This window comes from Dendroctonus ponderosae, unplaced genomic scaffold, assembly GCF_020466585.1.
Source record: "Dendroctonus ponderosae isolate FM_Combo_2020 unplaced genomic scaffold, Dpon_F_20191213v2 Dpon_F_20191213_6, whole genome shotgun sequence".
NCBI lineage: Eukaryota > Metazoa > Arthropoda > Insecta > Coleoptera > Curculionidae > Dendroctonus > Dendroctonus ponderosae.
Genome location: NW_026018814.1, coordinates 7,540,794 through 7,560,824, shown reverse-complemented (window position 1 = coordinate 7,560,824; position 20,031 = coordinate 7,540,794). Strand labels below are relative to the sequence as shown.

The 20,031-nt window shown below is 35.4% G+C and overlaps 1 protein-coding gene across 3 annotated transcripts in view; it reads right to left on the bottom strand.

Moving 5' to 3' along the window:
* LOC109540512 (synaptogenesis protein syg-2) overlaps positions 1 to 20,031 on the bottom strand; it is a 203,298-nt gene that overhangs the window by 71,341 nt on the left and 111,926 nt on the right. For all 3 annotated transcript variants that reach the window (XM_019908931.2, XM_019908932.2, XM_019908935.2), the window contains exon 5: positions 19,211 to 19,456. In XM_019908931.2, coding sequence (XP_019764490.1) covers positions 19,211 to 19,456 — 246 coding nt within the window. The remainder of the gene's footprint in view (positions 1 to 19,210; positions 19,457 to 20,031) is intronic.

Here is a 20,031-nt window from a genome sequence, read left to right as displayed (position 1 = left end):
AGGTTTATTTTGATTTTGTTTTGTTCGTGGGAATTCAATTTCGTTAAAACAATTTTCAATAAAAGAATTTGGATAATTATTGAAATTTAGAATTTCCTTTATAAATTGTTTTTCTTTGGAAAAATTAGATAGCTCTATCATATAGACTTTTTACGATACCTTTTTTAACCATTATCGGGGGGATTTGAGTCGAAATTCAAATATCGGTTAGTATGAGTAGGTTTTCTATAGACCAAGGTTTCGAAATTGTTTAAATTTTTCTGAATTAGTATATCGAGAAAAGGAATTTGGTGATTTTGTTCTTTTTCAATAGTGAATTTAATTGTTGGTTCTTTATTATTCAGATAAGATAAAAATCCATCAAGTTGTTGTTTTTAAAAGTTTATAAAAAACCGCTTTATTGCTATCATACTGTAGAACGAAGACTTTTTTATTTAAAATAAAAGACTGAAGATCAGATCTACATTGCCGTTAAATATATAAATATATAAAGCACAATGGACGATAATGGATAAGAAACTGTCCCAACAGAATTGGGAGAGCTGGAAGAGTGGAAGCGGTAATTTTATTGAAAAATGCGTTACTCAAGTGAGTTCTTTTGATCTTGCAACAGACAATCATAATTCGTACAAAAAAGACAAAACTTTTAAAAATGTTGCAGCAGTTGCGTTATCCTGGTCATAACCGTTTTTACGAGCTTAATTAAGGCAACTAGACCATAAGTTAGAACGTTGCTGAAAATATTACCATTAACTTTAAGTTGTACTGACATTTGAAGATATTTACGCATTAAATTAAAAAGCTTTAAGCATTGCAGCACATATGTTGAGCTGATATCCCACTATGTTTAAAGATGTAAAATTTCCACAACTTTGATCGCACTATTCACTCAAATATTCGCGAAATAATTGATGAAAAACCATCTTCAGCTGCTTGCAAACACGCGTTCTATATTCCACCTAACAAGTAAAACCTCCATCTAAACATAGACACTATATGCAGAATTGTATTCGAAAAACCAATGAAAGTTATGCGAACAAAAGTGACGGAAATCTGAATCCTTACTCACTTAGCTTTAAAATACCACAGTCAAAGTAATCCCATGAAAAATGACTCTCAAACTGTAGGCGGAGATTCGCGATGGGCCGATTTAAAAAATGTATTTAGCCCCAATATCAAATTTCCTTTAGCGCATTTATCTTTGTCCAAAGAAGAGCGGGTAGCCCCGCTCTATATAATCATTATTCAAAAGATGTTAACACTCCTGCATAAAGAGGTCTTACGCGGTGACCTGTTTGCTTATAAATATCCTATGTGGCCTGATGTGTCGCTTAAAGCTCTATTTATGAAAAATTGAGTGAATTTTACCAGTTAAATATCAGTTGTCTGTTGCAAGTAGAGACCTATTAATTCTTCGCTCACGAATCGGTTCGCTCGAGTTTTACAGAGCAGTTTCTCTAATTTGATTGGCTAGAAATGTGTCAACTTCTTTGGCTTGTTCTCCAATCATTGGCTCACTCGAATGCAGCGCGAGCCGAACAATGTTAACACATTTTTCTGCAAAAGTTTCCAGATAAGTGGCGAAACTTCCAAGTCCAAAACTTTTGTGCGATTCGAACCATTAATGCAATTGAATCGATGTAGTACCAATCAAGTAATTGGAGGAAACACAAAAGCGAACGCTCACGAAAAGAGATAATTTCCCGGAAATCGCTGTTGTGTTCCTAATTTAGGAGTTGCGTGCCACGGAAATTCTTTGCCTTCAAATCGCGAAATGGACTAGATTATTTGACGGAATTTTTCCCCAGATTTGGATATTTCGGGGCCAAAGTGCGCTACTGTTCCAAGTTCAAAGCACCCCCATATAATATTTTAAGGGCTAATAAATTATTTTTTTCAACTTGTGCATGACGTCGTTTTAAACGCGATACGGGCATTTTGCATGCCCGCGCTCAAACTAATCTTAAAGCCGCATCTGAAAGCGGAAATCCGTAACACATTTCGCTTTGAGACAAACCAACCACCACGTCGTACATAATGCAGTTTCTCTTCTTATGTACTGGTGAATTGCTGTTCATTTTTTTCAAATGAATGCTTATTAAGTGTTGAATAACTCAGTGAAAGCAGCACTAGTCGGATGGTGTTTAAGTGCATTTGCTTTGGAAGTCGCTTTTGTTCCTTTGACTTGGAAGCAAAAGAAGTGAGTTTCAAGTGAAATGGTCACATAGTAGAATCAGTTGGTCTCAACTTCAAGTTAATTAAAATCCGAGTTTCTTTTGGATGCCAACAATTTTCCACCTTAAAACTATTAATAGTTCGATTAAATCGCTGGAAATAACGTTCGCAAGTACAAAAATCTGATCAAAGTTTTCACGCAAAAGCTCCAAATTTCTGGTGAAGAATTTCTGCAATGGAGAAAATATTAAAATTTAGTCATAACTTAAATCGATTGTCTTTTTATTTTGAATAGCCGAAGTTGACCTGAAAATCTTGTTTCTTATGGAATTGGATAAGGCTTGAATCAAACAAAGTTTAAGACATTCTCGATGATAACCCCGATAACACCAGAATCAGTTAGGCAAAAAGTGTTTCATCTGTAATTCTGATCGCTCCCAATTCAAATAATAAATGTGTTCGTTACTGTAAACACTATAAAGGGAAATTACAAAAATAAAATCGACGATTTTCAAAAAAATCAAATAAAATATAATACTGAATTTATCCTCGACTTGAATTGAAGAAGAAGCATACGCGGAATTTTTCCATTTCAAGTACGGAACTCAAAATCACTAGTTAGTAATTCCTTTTCCTCTTCTCACAACCAGGCGAAGATCAATTTAGAGTCGTTATATGTGAAACTAGTTGACATTTTACTCCCAAAATCCAAGAAACCCAACTAAACGCTGTTGATTGACCGGATATTCCAATCACATTATTTAAATTGTAGATATAATAAACGATGCCAGTCTCCAGACTTCACTCTAGAGAAAATCAAGGCATTTCACAGAAAGAATTCCAATTAAGTATTGAATATTAAATCGGAGTTTACGGCTTCGTTCGTAATTTTTCAAATTACGTTTCCCGAACTACCGCTGGCTGGTTGTAAAAATAAACGGACCCTTGAACAGGAACATAGAGAAATAACAGTTAACACAAGTGCCGAGGAGCAATCTTGTTACCGAAAAGACGTTTAAATGACTTTTATTTAGTAATATCTCGCACTAGACTTTTTCCAATTTTTCCGCGCCAACCTTAAACGAGGAAAATTGAATAGGTTCGGACAATGGTAAACTTCAATTATTGGAGTTGCTGTCGACGATTTACGACTTGGATTAGTGAGGAAAAATCCCAAAACGTATACGCCTTAAGTGTTGCCAGCGAAAAATAATACTGTTTTGGGTTTTGAGGGTAAGTTTCCCTAGCAAAGCACTCAGCCAATAAATCTAATGAAAATCGATTGGCCTCGTTGCAAATTTATAAGGCTCTCTGATAGTCTCTCGAGTCATCTTAATCCGGGTTTAATGCAATCAGATTTTTCTGCAACGAGCTAATGCAATTATTCGCGCGTCGAAAGTTTCATTTTAAAACCGTTTCCAAGTTTCTCGAGTTGAGCCACTTCTTATTTTTACCGTTACAACTGTCAAGAGCAGATGCATATCCTTTAATAAAACTTTACGGATTATTTAAGTCATTCGACTTGTATTTTACTGGGGGAGCCTGCTAGGGAAACTTTAATCTCGAAAGTTTTCTCAACACTTTCCGCCACTCTATAAGCCTCTTAGTTACGTGGATTATAGTGGATAAGCATTTGGTTGAGTAACTCTTATTCATCACTTTACCTGTTCCTAATTGGTGCTAAAAGCCTACTTATGCTCATTTCACTTTAATTTCGAACTCAACAAATTTGCAGCGTTCCCAGTTCGAGTTGAGCCGACGCTACCAACGCTAATCAGCTAATTTCTCAACAAATGGCCAAATCGATTTTCTCTTTTTACGTTCGATTGCTCTATTTACGAGGCAACAGCACACGAAAACTGATTTCGTATTGCAAGCAGGTATTCTATTGTAGCAAATCAATCCATTTCCGTTATAGTCTGCAAAGGAGATGTAACTTGTTGGATAGTAAAGGGTAAATTCGCGATGGCTTCTACTATAGAAGCTCAGAAGAAACATAATTGAAAATTGTGTTCGGCAAGCGAGCGCTCTTAAAGGCAAACCTTTATACTTTTTTCTAGAAATTGCTTATTCGAGTCTCTTTCATTTACTTTCTAATTATTCTTGTGTTGCTATTTGAAGCTTTCTAGATGTTGGTCCTCGATAGTTATTTAAAAATAGTTTGCAAATCTCCGGCTTTAGTCATTTTCCACTTTTTAACACACCTTTACACAATCGTATTATTCTAAGAGTATCTCATTGCTATTTAAGGAAAATGGAAGAAACTTATTTTTTTTATAAATAAGTTCAATTTTTGCTTGCAAAATGAATAGTTCAAAACCATTGAAGTTGGTTTGAGTAAGAGTCTGTACTGAAGATCGCTCACATAAAGCTTTTTGTCTGAATTTGTAAGCTTTCAGCATTAAAGCGTGTAGGCGTTGTGTCGTTCATATTCACCTTTAGAAATTCGATTGAAGTTTTTAGCTTACTTTTTGGGCTTTTGATAGCTATAATTCCTAACACATTTCAGCGTTTTATGAGCTCAGACTCCCATTGAACCTTTTTCTTATCACTTAAAATAAATTTTAAGTTCCATTGTATTCTTCTTGTCCTCCTTCACTTCAGTTTCAATTTTTATATATCTTTTTTAAATGTTACTTTAATCGCATCTGTATTTTGTTTTTGACATACTATTTTTTAGAATTTTTGTACGATTTTCTATGTGCATTAAGCACTCAAGTTGAGAATAGTTGATCAAACTGGGAATTACATTGCAAAAAGTAAATTACATTGTAAGCAATAAAGCAAGTTTTTGAGGCGATATTGCTGTTCAAAATAGCGAATTATAAAAATTTACGAACCATAATAAAAGTTATAAGCGGCGATCTGGAGAAGCGTCCCGTTGATTCTCCAGCCACCCAAAACCAGGATCAATAGATAATCCGCTTGGTAAATTTATTAAAAGTTTTGGATTTTGAGCGTGTTTAATACGCTATAAAACACACAGCAGTGGTCGATTTCTTGGCTTTGTTTTTGGGCGATTTCGTCCCGAAATGACCACGAAGCCATTTATTCGGCACTGCAACTTTCAGCCAACTCTTGTTTACGGTTGTGATAAACTTCGGCCATTTATAAGTTGTAAGTTGTTTGTGATTTTGTACATTAAATATAAAATCGTGGTCTTGCACAAATGAAATTTATTACAATTGCAGGAAATTGAAATGCGACTGTTTAGGTAGATTTATTATTTTCCTATACACAAGCATTTTTTGTTGAATTTCAAGTGCTGAAATTATTGCCTAAAGTACAAGCGATACGAATCCGAAATCGGATTCGAAACTCATATATAACTGAAAAACCTGCTAACCCAAAATTATTGTTCGGACCAACTTCACATATATTTAGAGCGTATTTTTAAGTGTCCTGCCGCAACCAGATAAGCAGTTTTCCCAATGGATATTCGCAAATGTACGTTTATCATTTGCTCGTAAATTTTATGAAGCTTTATTTTTCCATTATTGTCCTTTATAAGATAACGGTTTATTGACTGGCCAGTATTAACATTTTACGGCTGTTTGTTCCGACGTCCTTTTGTCCGGGCAAGTAATGGAAAATTGTGCCTGCTCCATACAAAAGAACTATTGTTTGCATTTTATTTATATTGTTATCTTTATTTCCAAGCAGATGCAATTATTGTAGCTGACATATAGCGCACAACGTTCGTTCGTTCCTTTTTTCTATTGGTATTTATTTTCGGTTGTATATACAGTGACAAAATTCACTGACATGCGTAAGCAAAAATATTGCCTTTCAGGCAACTTTGTTTCAGCCGGAAGTTAACAGTTTCTGAAGTAGGGTATAAACTGTATTTACAATTAATTTTTTTAAATAAATTCTTAACCATTGGTGCTAAAGCCAAAAATGTTATGGCTTTTTTATAGTGCGAAATTCAATTTTCCTATTTTTTAGTTTGTAGTTCTTAGAGAGCCGTTTTTCTGCTTATTACAATATGGCTTTCTTTGCCAATTTCTCGGTCTCTAATATTTCGTGATCTAACAATTCCCCCTACTATTGTCCAAGGATCCCTAGTATTGTCGATTATTGGCGCTTTTCCAGTGAGTCATAGACAAAATTTGTTTTACAGTCAGTTTGGCCTCAGTTGAGTGCAAAAAGAAATATTTTAACTTCCACTAATGCGTTGAATTTATGGAAAATGTCCCCACATAATTCATTTTCAATTGAAAAAATGCGCGATATGGTTTGTGTTTATGCACAGGAAAATTTTAAATGCTTGGAAGACTTCAGCGAAGCAAAAATAAAATTTTCTCAATACTATAATTTACTTACTATACTTTACTGAGCTTAAAAAATAGTTTGAGGTCGTTTTTCAGGTGCCTAAATAAATATTGTTTAATGTCTGTTAAGTCTTGTTTTATTGAAAATTTCAGAAGAACACGATTATTTTATTTCGATTTCCAATTTGAATGAGTTACATAGTTTAAACTTAAATTACTTAAAAAAAACTGGTTAAAAGTTAAAAACTGAAAATTACTAAACGTTTCAATGTGAAATATCTCGGAAACGGTAAGAGATATCGACTTGAACCAAATACACATTTATTGCTAAGGAAATATATGGCAACAACATAAACTATATGGCTAATAAAAAGCGATATTTTCAAACCCCAAAATTTTCTTTTGTTTTAAATGGCCTCAAACTATTGCAGTAGTTCTAAGTAATTGAAAATTTGGATTCCTCAATGTCAAAGAACCTCAAATGAATTTTCATCGGAAATAGAACTTATTAAGAATCAATTAAGAAAAGAATGTGTACCCTGTATTTTTGCCGAAACAATATGCCCGTGAATCTTATCACATTCTTTGTCCATTTCTTCTCGTCTGCTCACAAACTGAAGCTGTTTTCGTCTCAGCAAAGTCTTCGGTCTCGGTATTTGTGTCTAAATTAGGTAAATCAATTTGGCCAAAATTCCCTTTTTTTCGTAACAACAGTTTATTCTACTGATTGCTCTTCAAGTAGACTGAAATCCTCTAAAAGTGACAACATTCTAGCTAGAATCCAGCATTTATTCGAACAGCTTGCACTGATTCCGACGAAATTACACGAAACCACTGCTGTTAAGCAACACAAAACACCGCTTGTCTTTTGTTCTCCAAGTCTGGGACAATTTCCAGAAATGACGTATGAACTAGAAGAATTTAATGTCCACTAGCTCAGTGCTGTTTAGCGTGGTTCCCGTTCTAAATTCAAAATTAGTTTAAGGAAGCGAATTACGATGCTGAAATCCGCCAGGGAAATCTTTTGATACAAACTCTTGTCTGACTTCCGCTTAGAAACAAGGAGTAATTGCGTTGCAGTTTCTTTATTAAATTGAGCAACACATAACTTAATTGAAACTGATAAACGGGTAGTCTATAGGAATTCATCGAGGAAATAAACGTGCACAAAGAAGGAGGAGATTAACTATCTGTATAGTTTAGTAGTTTTCTTCCAACGTTCAGCTGGCCAGAAATGATTATTTTGTCGAACTAACGAAAATCCCGATATTTATTCAGCCCGATAAACCCAAGTGCCGGTTTGATCTATTGCAGTTTTAATTTTCCCCGAATAAATCCCCCGGACATGTCCTATTCTATTTCCTATTGTCTAAACAAAGGAAGTCGAATTTCAGGCTGCCGATATTTAGTTCCAAAGCTGCCATTCGGTCTACATGCCTCTCTGGAAAGAAAGCTTTTATAAACTTTGATGGCCACGGGTTTAAGCTCATTTTGTCCGGATATTACACATTCCAGACTTCTGCTGGATCCGGTTTATAGGGCATATCCTGTGTCATGTAGAGCACATCGAAAGAGTTTCCAGTTGAAAAGCCGAAAACAATTTCGATTAATGAAAATCCCGCTGGGTGCCGACATGGGATTCTGCGTTTTTACACTCAGTGAATGTGACCAGCTTTACTATAATTTAATTGCTATGATTAATGCCTAGGTTTAGCCGTTAAATCTTGCATTGTAATTTGAATTCTTTAATTATTCGAACACCACGACAGTGTCGACCTGGCAGAACATTAATTGGAAACTTATTTCAAAGTGTTTTACGGATTCCTCACTAGTCTTTACGAATTGGAACCTAAACTTCAGTTATAATATTTTTTCTACCAACTTTATCATGTTCTTCATATGTGATTCAATATTCCTCTGACGAGATGGAGAGTTTGCAAGAACCAAAACCTAAATTTGGCAAAAAAGTTCAGAAGAATCAAGCTCAATGTAGTTTTTCAATTGAAATGCCAAAGCAATAAATTAAATACCGAGTTGCTCCAAATTTTTCAAAAGCAAGTTTCTAGAAAACTAAGCACATTTTTTGCTTAGTTTGGTGCTTAAGGCACTTCTAGCTTGAGGCACTTTAAATTGTTTTAGGTGCGAACGTTACGGTTTAGCTTCAGAACCACGGCTTTACGTCGAGCGAAAGTGAAGGTTTAATAGACTGGATTGCTATTACTTTTACTATTACTAAAAGCAAAATTTGTTCCCAATTTTTACTTTATTTTATGTGAATTATCTGGTGAAAAGGCAAATTAGACTGAAACTCTAATTTATTTCTTCTTGTGGTTTTTTTCATTGTGTCTTCTTAATAAAGTTTTCACCGTAGTCTCTAGAAAAAAACGACGCAGGTTTTGAACGCTCTGCACATGAAATTAATAATAAATTAAAAGCGTACACACGTTTACTAGTGTTTTCTGCAGGTTAAAAGAAAAAAAAAATAAAATGTTAGCAGAAAATTTTGATTATCTGTGTAGTATCAGATGAAATCTGATTTTTGCCTTCTTTCATTTCTTACCCTCTTTCCTATTTGCTTATTGACTTTGGCCAGATTCTTTTAATTTAGGGCTGAACTTTCCGAAAACAGCTTAGTTACAGTTAGACAGACACTCCAAATAAAAATGATTAAAATACCTATAATTGGCAAAAACAATTTGTTCAAAATTGCACCAATTAAAATATAAAGCACTCACTCAATAAATCGGGTAATGATAATAAATTTCAAGCCGCAAGCGTTCGAAGCATTTCAGTATTGTTTTCGCATGGAACGGCCATTTTATGACGGCAGTTATTAGCAAAGCCTCAATTAACAATACAACTCTGTATTATTGGTCAGCAATATTTGCAAATATAGACAAAGCGTTTGTTGAGAGGTAGCTTGAATTTAATAGTCATCCATTATAATTTTTTCTTTTATCGAAATTGGTAGATTAATTGTTGAAGGTATTATTAGGGTGAAATTTGGCGTAGACTGAATGATAACGGGCTCGAAATTGGTTCTTCATTCTGACGTGAACAGCACATAAACAAGCCAATTATAATTTGTTAATCAAATAGTGCGAACAGAAAATAAACTGTAATTTTATTCCCTCAACCTGTACGTTCCTATGCTTTAAAGATTTTAAAATGTGGCAATTTAAGGCGGTTTTAGTCTTGTGATATAAAGGAGCGATTTTTGTTACAAAAATCCGTCTATATTATGCTAATGGTAAAATTTACGATATTCTATAAAATAACAGATATCAAGTTAATGGCGCGACTGCAGCGTTACCATCCGGCACCTAATTTCCTTAATACATAATGTGCAAAAAGGGAGAATAAAAGCCACCAGGGAGAAACTCTTTCCATGGAAAGGAACTTTAATCTTTAAAGAGCATTTTCATTTGTTGCGAAGAAATTTAATATAAATGCTGTGTTAAAAGGGCCGTGACAAAGGCCTCGAAACCCTCTTTTAGTTTGCAAATTAAATTATATTTAACACGTGAATCCTATATAAAGTTTAAAGGACTCAAGTAAATAACATTTTCTACGTAACTTTAGACACTCTCAAATCCGAATTATTTGATGAGAGTCAGATTAAAGAAAGTTCTGATATTAAATTGGAAGTTACCCTATTGAAAGTTGTTGTAGCAAACTTGTTCGCACAAGATAAAGGGTTGTTTTGCTTCGTGAAGTAAAGTAAGCTAATTTGCCATTTATTACATATCTCCTAGTTTCCACTTACCGGAGAAATACAGAGTTTTATTTTTGATAAAGCTTAAAAAGCATTTAATTGTTTCCAGATCCGGGAATAAAATTTGCAAAGATGAATAAATATTTTCATCAGAAATTCCATTTTTGAATCATTTATTTTTGAATGTTATAATTGTTTAAGTGGCTCGCTCCAAAGGTAAATCGCATTCCCGCTTTGCATTTTGCTTTTCAATTTGCATTTTATTCGAATATAATAAAACTGTTGAATGTGTTTTTCTGATATTTGCTTCAGTTGTTCAATTTCCATCATTTGATTCCAATTATACACAAAGCTGAACACATCAACTAAAGGAAGTCTCTAAAAGTCGAAATATTTCAACCCATCATAAACATGTTAGCTGATTTTTTAATAGAGCTCAAATGCACCTTTGAAATTAAATCTCTCTCAGAGCAAGGGTTAATTAAAAACTACCGGCTAAAGAAAACTGTTTATTGCATAACAGCTAATTTGCCGTTAAAACTAACAGTTAGTAAGCGCTGATGGCTGTTTCGCTGTATAATTAACACTTTGACGGGCGATTATTTATTACCCCGATTCCAGGTTAAGCACGATTCCTTTTGCAAATTGCCTTTTTCAGTGTCTCATTTAAATTTGAGAACATCATTTTCCGACTATTGATCTAAATAATCTTAAGCAATGAGGGCCTTAACGGCAGCTATAAATCCAACCTGATTGGGTTCGTTCGAAACTAATTTGTAGATTCCGGAATAAATTAGCTGACAGAGGAACTTGCTAGGTGGTCCTATCAATTCCTGATTGAATCAATAAATTGATTGATTTGGCATTAAACTATATTTTAAAATGGTTTATTTTTCAATATCCAGGGCTTTGAATTATAGAGCTCGATTAGGTCAATTCCAAAGGTGAAAAGTATCTCTTTGAGCCATCAAAATGATAATCTGCCCGGGTGGATTAACCAGGTCAGCGGTGGACACGGTCACCGTGTTAGTTAAGTGACTTAACATCACAATTCACCTAATTAAAGAGGGAATACGTTTTAAATGTAAATGAAGCAACATCCGCCATCAGGACTTGTCAACAGATTTGAAATGGGTGCGAGCATAAAAGTCATTTCGGGACGTTATGAAACGCAATGGAAAGGACACTGGTCAGCTCGACCTCCCTTAAATAATGAATAAGCAAATTTGATATTTTGAATTGACGCTCAAGTTTCAGTGTGTTGATTTGCAGAACTGCTACACTTTCCATCTAAGAACAACACGAAACTTATTCGTTACAATAATTGAAACCTTTCAAAAATATATACGAAACATCGTTTATTCTTCGTCCGAGTCTCAGTGTTGGTCATATGTTTTGTCTGGCTCTCCTCCTTACAAGTACCATTATCTGTTTATTTCTTCACCAAATGAGCAAAAGCTAAGAAACTCTTTTCTCACAAACTGTTTGTTGCGCCTTTCGCTTGAAAATTTTTGATAAATTGATTGATAGATAGTGCTCTTGTCTCGCAATAAGAACGAATTATTTATCAGAAGGTAATCAATAACTATCACCTAGAGGGTATCCTGCAACACACCCAGGCTCAAGCTGTAAGAGAAAATTCCAATTAGTAAGGAAACATTTTTTTAGACGAAATACCCAGCAAACAGTGCGAAAACATGAATTCGCCTCAACAATATAGAACTTATCTACAACTGAGTTACTCTTGTCAGCCAATGGTCAGGAATTATCCCTAATTCATCCATCTGGGTGAACAAGTTAGTTATATCCTCGTTTTTTGAACCATTTCATGCCCTTAATTGTGTCTTTCCAGATTATAGGGAGTCCTCTGCAAGCGTTGTAGACTTTCATTTCATTTCTGGCTTCTGCAAATAGATTTTTTCCATATATTCTTCTGTCTTCGGGATTCAAGATTACTCTCCCTTGGCCGTCATTTTGCAACACTTTGCCGTTATTTCTAAATATGCCCGCTACCTCTTTCGTTTTATAATTCAGATTCATTCTTTTATTAGGAGTTTTATTTTATCTTTGAATTCCTTATTCAACTTTTAACACTTTCCTTGCTCTCGACTTCGTAAGTTACACCTTGAATCGATTAAGTCTAGTATTTAATCGCTCAACTATTTTTTCTCACTTTTCATGTCTTGAACTTTCAAGTTGTTGTTTGCTATCGTCGTTATTGCGTGATAGCTTCTAACTTTTCGTCTACTGTCTCTTCTCACTGTATCTACATTTTCGCCATTTCCTCGTTCACTTCTTGACTAAACTTGGCCCTATTTGCTGTGTCATTTAACAAATCTATGTTTCTGTGACTTTCCGTCTTTGCTACGGTTTTGGTAAGTCTCGGTTTCGATGTTGCAAGTAACATTTAACGTCTTTTTTGAAGACATATTTTATTCTTCATCCTCGTGTCATCTCTCATCATGTCTTTCACCTGACTCTCATCATTGCTATTCGTTGGCTATTTTTTACCGAATGATTAAAAACTGAGAAGCTCTGAATGCTGTTCTCCAAACAAGTCGGAAAATTCTTCTTTAAAGGCACTTTCATGCACTTTTATCAATCGCTTACCACTAGCTTTGCAACCAGCAGATTTTCGATAAACAGTTAACTTTCTTATAACAGGCATATTTTATTCTTCCTCCAAGTTTTATTTTCTGTCATGTGTTTCACCTGGCTCCCAAGATTACTAGTAACCTCTGTTTACAGAAACTCTGAATATTGTTCTGCAAACCAATCGAAAAATTCAAAGTCATTGTCATGCATTTTTATCAACCGCTTACCATTGGCTTTTCAACCAGCACTTTTTCCATTAAACATTTAAGTTCCTTTTTGCATACATTTTTTACAAATAATCGTTTTTGTTTTCAGATGACTTCTTCAGTCTCTCATCATTATAAGTACTACCTTTGATACATTTTTTCTATCGCCTATCACTTGCTTGGCAACTGGCAAAGTTTTCTTCTTCATTTCTTCATGTTGTATTTGAAAAATCAATTAAGACGATTTGAAGTCTACAAAGTACCAGTATCAATTTAATATTCTTAGTTGACTATACTATCAATTTCCATTTCATTGGTTTGAGTTGCGTCATTCTAAAACTCCATCAGCTTTACTGCAACTGTTCTTATCTACTTTTCTAGTTTAAAATCTTTGCCCGTTCTAACAATTTCCGCCTGATTTTTACTTTATATACATAAAAACCAATTCTGGATGGTTAAAGCTGCAACTTCGGCTGCCGAAAATCGTTGGCTCATTCAGGCTTTCCTATGGTGGAACCTAGAGTTAGTCCTCGGAACTATTGTCTAGAGCATGAGTTTGGCTGAAACATATTTTATTTTCCTTTCTGCACCAATTTGCAGCGAATTTATCCGAAAAGCAGCCAGCTTCCAAACCAAATCTAATTATGTTGATAACGTTACAAATCCACCCTTGTAAGCCGCGCTTTAATTGGGTTTAGACTGCATGTCTAACCCTGGGCCATGACTTTTCAGGAAGTTCTTTTTAATTCCATGTTCACGTCGACTGGAAACCGCATTAAGTACCTTCGTTCATCCGATGCACAAGAAGGCAGCAGCATTTTTTCGCTCCTTAATGAAAACGAACGACCGTCGTCGAGCCCTATGATTTTCCGGGGGCGATTTGTAAAATGTTTAATGCATAACCTTTCGGAGGCCAAGGCGTAAGGAGCTTATATTTCATATTTTGACAACAAAGAGGATCTGAAACAATGCCTAACAGAATTCAGAGGGCGACCGTAACCACTAATAGTGTTAAGAAGTCGGGAGGTCTAAAAATACCAAAGGAAATATCAGATTAACTTTGTAAGCTCTCCAGCTTTGCCGTTTGCTTGTGTCGTGTTTTTCGGGTTTTCAGGTTCAGCACGCGTTTTTTATGGGAAAATTACAAGATGTTGTATTCAACAGCTTGAAACCAAGTGCAACTGGCGTCGCGCTAATCGTGTCAGTGTTGTGAGATTCAAACAGTTGACCCTAAACACGTAATTTTCCAGTAAGTTGCTTATAAGTTGAAAGCCATCCGGAACCGAAAAGCGATTGTCTATTCAGGCGAGGCAACAATTTCATGACAATAATATTGAAACAATGAGGGGGCCGGTACACATCATCGGACCGTAATTTATCCAGTCGCACGAGAAACATTTTAACTTTAATTAGTGGATGGAATGTGACCCGAAGCGGCCATAACTCAACCTCAAAACTGACTACGAATCGAACACTATGGAAAATGGGACTTGGTTAATACATTTTCGAACTAATTATCGATAGATGTTGGATGATGGGCGAAAGGGGGGACATTTAAATCAACACCAAGAACGGAATGGGGAAACACGCAGATATTTATTTGGAAGAGGTTTTCGTGGCAAAGAATTCCTCATCAGCTCGGAAGCTGAAGAGTTAATTGTTTTTTTTACGGACGATTGATGGGCTTGTAGTCAACAGCGCTTCTTATTAAGTGGGTTGGTTTCGTGACTATTAAACGCCTCAGCTCTTTGTCACAATTTTCACTTATGTTAAATTCACTTGTTCATTCTGTAGTATTTCGAAATTTCTCTATTGATCAGGTCTAAAATGCACGCAGTACGTACAACCAGTACAACGTACGTTTGAGCTATAGGTTTTCAACAGTTTCTTTTCAATATGAACATTTTGTCGTTATTTTAAGTTCATGTGAAGGATGGCTGCGAATTTTGCTCGTTATTTTGTACTTAAAATGATCTCCTAACATATTTACGATCGCTATTTATAGCTTATAAAAGTTTTCACATGTTGGTGTTGAGCTTTATTTTAATTAGTTTCACCAAGTTTTCTGTGGAAGCATGGTAGACCTTTTGGAATAGCACCTTAAAATTTGCTGAAATCAATTATTTCAAACTTTGTTGTTTTGTTGTTACTAAATGTTGAAGTTTGATGTTTTACATTTTGATGGTTATTAATGTACTTTCTGGTTAAAATGTTCTTCAAATTCTGGATTCTCAAAGAAACTATGAATTCTTTATGTCTCATACGTATTATTGGTAATATGTAGACAATTTCTTTGTTCACGTACCAACACCGCATTTTTGCGACTTATTCTGGTTGCTCGTGCACTTTACAAGAATTGTTAATATAAACAATTTCTTGTTAAATTCGATAGCTTTAGAGATTAATGAATGACTGGAGCATCTTCTAAAGAAACGCCTCCAAAAATGTTTCTCAATGACAATAAAGCATTGCTTGAGATTCTCCGCTAGCTAGAAAACTTTGGACGTTATTTATACCCCGAATCTCATTTGAAAAACAAACAGCCGACGAGTTTTTGTAACTCGAATCTTTCAGGAACAGATTTTAACAGCAATTTTCAAAAGTTTGCAAAAATCGGCTGCTTTTACAAAAAGACGCATTTTTTCGCAGTTGTTGATCGCGACACTTCAGAAGAAAACTCGATAGTTTTGGAAATTTTTGGATATTCACATTCTGGTAGATTCTGAACCTCCTGCTAGTGAGAAGTCTAGTTTGGTAAAGGGCATTTTGCAGTAATTGACTCTGTTTGGTTGAGACAAAAATTTGCACCATTTTTTCTCTAGTGAATAGCACTCGTACCACCAACGGCTGGGGGGTTTTTACGATTTCAATCTTCCAGTAAAGGCCGGTTAATGCCAAGTTCGGCTGACTCGGAAAAAATTACCAATTTCATAATTAAAACCGCACTTGGATGATTTTTTATTAGAAACGCTGCAAAGGAAAAACTAAAGGATGTTTTTGGGTATTTACATTTCGAGCACCATCAAGTAAAAAGGCTCGAAATGCTTGCAGTTTAGCAATGGAAATATTCCATTGATGGTCATATTTTTTCTCTAGTAAGTCTCATTCGTACCACTAACGGCTGGGGGATTTTTTGCGATTTTAGTCTCCTAGTAAAGGCTTTTAACGTCAATTTTTGAATTGGAAAATTTGGCTCATTGCGCCTGTAAAACGGCATGATTTCAATCAATTTCTTCTTACGCGTGAGTTTGTTCTAGTGAATGTTCTAAAAACATTCTTTTTGAAATTTCGTTTGAAATCTTTAAAAAAGTAACTACTTCAGTTTCGAATTGGAAATATTGATGACGTGAAAAACGACTCCATTCATTTGGGTTTCAAAGTATGAACTTAATGGAAAAAAATGCTTCTGCTGTAGGTACGTACACACTAATTGCGTACATAGAAAGTCTTGCTCATGCTCATTTTATTTAAAAAACTTTTGTGATCGTTCCCAAACTTAAAAAAGGGAGGTTCTAAAAGTTCTTATCAGAGTTAAAAATCTTGAAAAAGGATGAAAACCAAATCCGGTGGGAACACTGGCAAGAACACAATTGACCTGTTTGATTTTCATTAATTTCTTCTCCAAACAGTTTCGTCCCCGACGGGTTTGCATTCCTAAAACTCTTGTTTTCATATAACAGAATTTTTCTCCAAAACGAAAATTAATTCATGATTCAATCAAAAACAATGTATTTGAAAACTACTATCAGATCATCACCGGTTCGCTAATTATCCAAAGCAGCCCGGTAAATGTAATTAATCTTTACACAGACAAAACCATGCTTAATTAACCGTTTACATATTAATGAACTATCATGTTTTAATAGTTATTTACTCAAACGATGCAACTGATCCTCAGTACCTAGAATTTAGATTAAAGATTCAGAAAAAGGAGGCAAAGAAATTAATTAGTACAGTGATATGCAAGCTTTTTAATTAAAACTTCGGAAAAATATTGGTCAGGATCCATTTGATTACGGGGCTTTAGAGATAAATAACAGTCACATCCATTAGCCACTTTGTCCTTTTTCAAAGTCCAGTGACGATAAAATAGTTAAATGACCAAATCAATCCACTAGATTAAATCCGACTTTGAACGAGCTCGATCCGAAGCGGTTTGACTTTTGCCACATAAACTAATTTCCGTTCGTAGGACAAGAAGTAATTTAGTCTGTTTCATTTATCTTTCTCTTTGTCTGGACGTTTGAATTTAACAGGGAAGGCCAACGGTCAGAAATTATAGCGTGCTCTTTCCTTAAATCCCAGCCTGGACGAAATGGCCTTTCCCAACATGCACCCATCCAGTTTATGTATGCCGAAATGGCCAAGAACTACCAAAGGGAATAGTGAATTTCGTACAAATGGGATTCAGGTTGCAGTGACTATTGATTTCGAATGCATTTTGTTTCGGTCCAGTGTGATCTCAGAGCCAACCTTCCCGGTGAATAATTGATTTCATTTCAACTGGCACTTGATTTACGTGGAAATGTTAATAAAATCGCCCACTTTAACAGCGAACATCTCCGCTAGGAAACGCTTTCGGTTATTATCGCTTCATTTGCATCAACCTCAAGAAATCTCTGCATCTTCAACCTTTACCTCGTTAATTATTGCCTTTACAATTTGTACTCATTTATATCCACTGGCATGTGCGTGACCTGACAAATCACGGAAATTTGTCGAAAGTCGCGCCAGATTCCCGATTAGGGTATGGTAGTTGAACATTATTTGCCTATACGCATGCAATTACCGAGATTAAAGGGCTTTCTATGCAAAAGAATGGCAAAAAGCCGCCAAGTCTTATTAACAATGCAACATATAGCATGCGACCGGATGCGAAACGATAGCGCAAACGTGAATGTGAAGGTTCAATTCAACACGTTCCTGACACGTAATAATATGGCTGTTTAGTGAGTTGTAAACAGTTTGTTCACAATCAAGGCAAATCCATCAGGCGACGCCATTCACAAGAGGGTGGACCTGGGGTGAGTGTATTATTCCAAAGCCTCAAGCCCGCCTTGGGCGGTTGATGTAACCGGCGATCATCAGAGCTGTTAAATTGCGAAAAGAATCATTTTGTTCAAGTGGAAATTTTCGCAAAACCGCGCATTTGATGCGTTTCTTGCTCGTAATCCAAAGGTAATTTAATCGAAGTGGAACGGGCGAATTTTCGACGAGTTAAAACCTTATTTAGTCCTATCTTAATTAAGCCACGACTTGAAATAGCTCCGGTAGTATAATGCCGATGATTCAAGAGAAGATATTTCCGCTCCTGCTCAGAATTATGCACAAAAGAATTATTTTCATAACTAGTGCGAGAAAACCGCTCTCCAAGAGTTAGGAGGAATATTTTTTCGACGATCGCACAAAACAAAACAAATACGAAAACATGAAATTGTATTTAAACTTTACTTACCAGTACTTGGAAGTTAACAAATCCAAATGATTGATCTATTTTATTATTTTGTGGTGTTTTGATTTAAAAGTTCTCTGAAAGATTATAAAGTCAAAGAGATGCTCAGAATTTTGTTGCCAACGTTTTTTCGTTGCTTCTATTACTCTGTCCTTTCTCTGCCAGGAGGGCGTTTGTGCATATTAGGGCCTTAGTCCAGGTAATGGACGACTTAGCACTCCAGTTTAGGTCATGGGCAAAGAGAGCAACCGGCCGATTATTTCCATTTCCTTTTGAAAAATGCTAAGCGATATTTGTTCCGCAACAGTTTGGTCAATTCTTCAGCCAAATTTTCCTAACGATGAGTGAAATTCGAATTTTTGACAAGAGCGCACTCATATTTACGGAACGCACAACTCTGAACCTGTAAAGCCTTTTCCTAAAAATTCAATTCCAGGATATGGCTAAAATATGCCAAGATGAATAATTAATCGCCTAATGTTAACGTTTGTAATTAGGGGGATTTTCCTCATCAACAATGCTGCGCAACAAAACATCGAAATAGTATCCTAGTAAAATACGCATCCCGGTAATTAATGTAAACCTAAATTTATCGAAACGGATATTAATTTTAATGAATATTAAATTAATGGTGAATGCCGGATTACTACCATAATGCACGTTATGCTAAACTGTGTGTGAGGGTTTTCATAAATTACCGTGTGCGGATTACCTAGGAATATTGTTTGTTTTGATCAAGCGCCGCATTCGATTTCAATAGTTTCAAGCAAACTTTTATTTCGCTTTTACTTACGGTTGACGTCCAAGGTGATGCTGCTGGATATTGGATGCATCAGCTGACTGTTTGTAGCTTGGCAAGTGTATACAGCGTTTAGACTTTTTCTCTCAATTTTGTCAATGTGAAGCACATTGCGAACTTTCATTTTGGTGATGTTGTGCCAAAAATGGTACGGGTCGTCGCTATGGATGGTGATATAATCCATGGATTTGTCCAGAAGGGTATTTTCCAGCCACCAAGTAACATTTGGCACTGGAACACCTACAAATATAAAGTATAATGTGACGATTGAGTCTTAGGCTCAATATCTGCTTGATGCTCGCAGTCTTTTCGCAGGCAACTGAAAAATTTATCCTTCCATTTTATGCGGATTTTCGCTAAATAAAACATTTCTTAAAAGTGAATCTCAATTGGAAATTTAACGCGCTAAGTGCTTTAAGTGGCTTTTAAAAGGGCCGGCCCTCGAAAGGCCCATCGTCACTTTAAATAATCATAAGAGCAAATACCTCCCAAAGGTGACAGTGAATTAATATTGGAATTAACTGGGTTTTCAATAATTCATTTTGTTGAACCAACTTAAAATGATCACATGATTTACTACTCTGCAATTTCTTTCAACTTTTACTGTTAATTTCAAATAACTGACTAAAAAACTTGACATATTACTGAATTTAATCAAAAATCGATTATCTAAATTTCCCGGAAAATGTACTCATTATCTCAAATTTTCATCGACGGTCAAGTGGGGATAATTACAAAATTGATGAAACGCCATGGGTAAACAAGGGCATCCGAAGTCCTCTGATGGCCCACGTTTGAGGTAAAACCTGGAGCTG